Raw genomic sequence first — 2,886 nt, forward strand, 5'->3', positions numbered from 1 at the left:
TGAGAAGCGTAGACGGCCGTGGTGGAGTGCACAATGAGATGGAAACCCATTTCTTTGAGCTCCTGAGGGGTGTGCAAGGGTGTGTACCCTCCCTCAAGCATGTTGGCTGCTCTGAAACCCTTGGTTTTCTGGCACACTTCTCTCATTTCGTCGTCGCTCCTCGGTGCTTCAACAAAGCAGGCGTCTGCACCTGCCTGCGGATTGCAGTGAGCAAATTCATCAATTTAGTTATGTATGTGAGCAGTGCAGTGCAGTGAATAGAAGGGTTTAATTTGGTACCTCCATGTAGAGGTTAGCCCGTGCAATGGCGTCAGCTAAACCGCCTGCGGTTGCGCGGGCATCAGTGCGAGCGATAAGGAAGAAGTCAGAATCGCCAATGGCTTCTCTGGCCGCGGCAATTTTAGCAGCATGTTCCCCGGCGGGTATCACCTGAAAGTAGGCGAAAGGAAACAAAGTTTGATCCAGTGGTCAGATAGATGATAGATGTTGGGAAAAGAGAACAAACGATACCAAAGTCTATTTGTGTTACCTGTTTGCCTTGCATATGACCTTGACACACAGAGAACAGATCAGATATGCAAACAGTTCTATATACAAGCAAAATTGGAAGAACTAGAAAGAGAAATGGAATTCTGTAATTTTGTCTTACCACATTTCTTTGGCCAAACTTGATCCTGGAACCAACATGCAAGTAGGGAAAGTCAGTTATAAGTATTATCACACAAGCGGAGAAGATAGCAAACAACTGAGGGATGCATCAACCACCAGGATACCTCGAGGAATAAACCAGCAGCCCCAGTAGCAATTATGTCCCTAACAGTCCTTTGGACATTGAGGGCATTGCCACCTCCGGTATCTGGATTTTTTTTTTTAAAAAAAGAATTATTAGAAGTAATCAAGTTTTACAAGGATACTTTTGCACTCAGTGACATCTTGGGATTGATTTCAAAACTAATTTGTTCTTTAACAGATTTGTATGTGCTTGAGTTCTGTGATCAATGGTCAAACATCCAAATATGTATATATTGAGGATAAGTTATGCACCGAGTTGAATCTTACTTTCTAAGATTCAATTGAGCCCGGGTGACCCCGTTATTTGAAGAGGAATTGGCCTCCATCTTTAGCATTGAAAAACATTTTACAGTCTCCCTCTTTTGAAATGATTCTACAATTTAAACATTTTAGATTTACGATAGAAATACTCATCGTTTGTTACCGACAGATACATCATCCATGATTGATATGTATCATAACATAGTGATTACTCGCCTCCGGATTCTTTCTCTCCAATTTTTTTTCCTCTTGTTAATTTTCTGTTTCATGAAATAGTAGCCCTAATTTAAATTTTTCCTGAATCAATTCTAAGAACTACTTCTCCGTAGCTAATAGCACAAGTGCGATAACAAGGAAATGGAGTTGGACACAAACAAGATGAACATTCTTTAATTTAGTTATATTCCAACTAGGATCTAAGAGGTCTGGAATTTCAGAGAAAATTCGAATAATGCAGAGAATCAAAAGTCCAGCGGAAAAAAAAAATCATTACCAGCATCGACGATGAATGCAACATTAGGAGCCGCTGCGCAGATTGCTCGAGCTGCCTCTGCCATCTCCGGTGGTCTAATATCCAGTCGAACCAAAGTTAACAATAATGGATTAATTACCAAAATAGGGTAATGTGAAGCAAGAGATTTGGGGTCGGGTGAAGGAAAACGATCGGAGTGGGCGATCGATGTGCACGTACGTGAGGAGGCCGATGTCGGGCATGCCGAGGCGGGAGGCGGAGACAGCGTATCCGGAGACGAAGCCGGCCTTGAAACCCAAGCTCTGGAGGACGGCTGCGGAGAGCGCATCGTAGATCCCGGGCATCAGCACAATGCCCTCCTCCTCGATGAGCCGGTGCAAGCGCGTCTTCCTCCTTCCGGCGCCGTCGGAGATCTGCTTCACGGCGACCGCGATCGGTGAGCTCGCCATCTCTCGCAGTTAGCGGAAGAAGAGAAGAGAGAGAGAGAGAGAGAGAGAGAGGAGACGAGTGACTAGGAAGCGAAGCGAGGGGGTGTATTTATAGTGACGACGGATGTGATCGATCATGGCTCGTCTAGATCCAATCTCGTCCGTTCACATGAGTGGAGCCCAGGACGAGAAAATGGGTAATTCACCTACGTTTTTTAAATGTCAGTTTCCCCGGCGGGAACGGTACATGCACTAAAGTCCACTGAAAACCCAACAACATACTCGAAATCCTGTTGGCTTACAGGTGGTGCCCACTGAGTGTTCGTTTCTGTTCCCATCGGGTCATCGATTAGGGGAGTCCGTAACCAGCGGCAGAAACGAGTGGGAACCCAGTCTACGATTTCCGCTGACGGGCCCTCGTGGCTGAGGTGTCCAGCTCGACTCCAGCGCAGCTGCCAGACTCATGATTAAACACACAAGTCGCGGCTTAAGTCACGACTCATCACTGACATTTGGAAAAATTACAATTAAGTACCTGTACATTTTATCAATCATTTATTATAATTAAATGAGTCCTTTAATATAAAAAATTTTAATTAAGTATCTGTGTATTTTACTAATTAAAATTGTTGGTAATTCATTTATTATTAACTTAGTAAGAAAGTAAAAAAATATTTGTATAAAATTAGAATACAATATTTGTATATTTTAGTAATTTTTAAGTAAAAAAAATATTTATGATATTTGTTTAGGCTTAAATTAGTAAAAATAAGTATCAGATGAGTGTGCCTGCCTTTGAGTAGGTGAAAGCTGGCGTTAATTAATTAGAAACTAATAAAAGTTATTATGAAAAAATATAATGAATTATCTATATATTTTATCAATTATTTAAGTAAAATGACTTCATCATTTGAGCATCCATTTATTATAAAA

General features: G+C 41.9%; 1 protein-coding gene across 1 annotated transcript; it reads right to left on the bottom strand.

Moving 5' to 3' along the window:
• Positions 1 to 2: 2 nt before the first annotated feature.
• LOC141818796 (carboxyvinyl-carboxyphosphonate phosphorylmutase, chloroplastic-like) lies at positions 3 to 1,974 on the bottom strand (the record flags this gene model as incomplete). Its single annotated transcript, XM_074706236.1, is given in 7 exon segments — positions 3 to 194; positions 280 to 429; positions 530 to 549; positions 650 to 674; positions 774 to 856; positions 1,547 to 1,620; positions 1,745 to 1,974. Coding segments are annotated over 7 exon segments (774 nt in total), but the record flags the coding sequence as incomplete, so codon positions are not given.
• Positions 1,975 to 2,886: the final 912 nt, after the last annotated feature.

This window comes from Curcuma longa, unplaced genomic scaffold, assembly GCF_044706935.1.
Source record: "Curcuma longa cultivar G26 ecotype Majalengka, Jawa Barat unplaced genomic scaffold, ITB_CL_G26_1.1 contig_26027, whole genome shotgun sequence".
NCBI lineage: Eukaryota > Viridiplantae > Streptophyta > Magnoliopsida > Zingiberales > Zingiberaceae > Curcuma > Curcuma longa.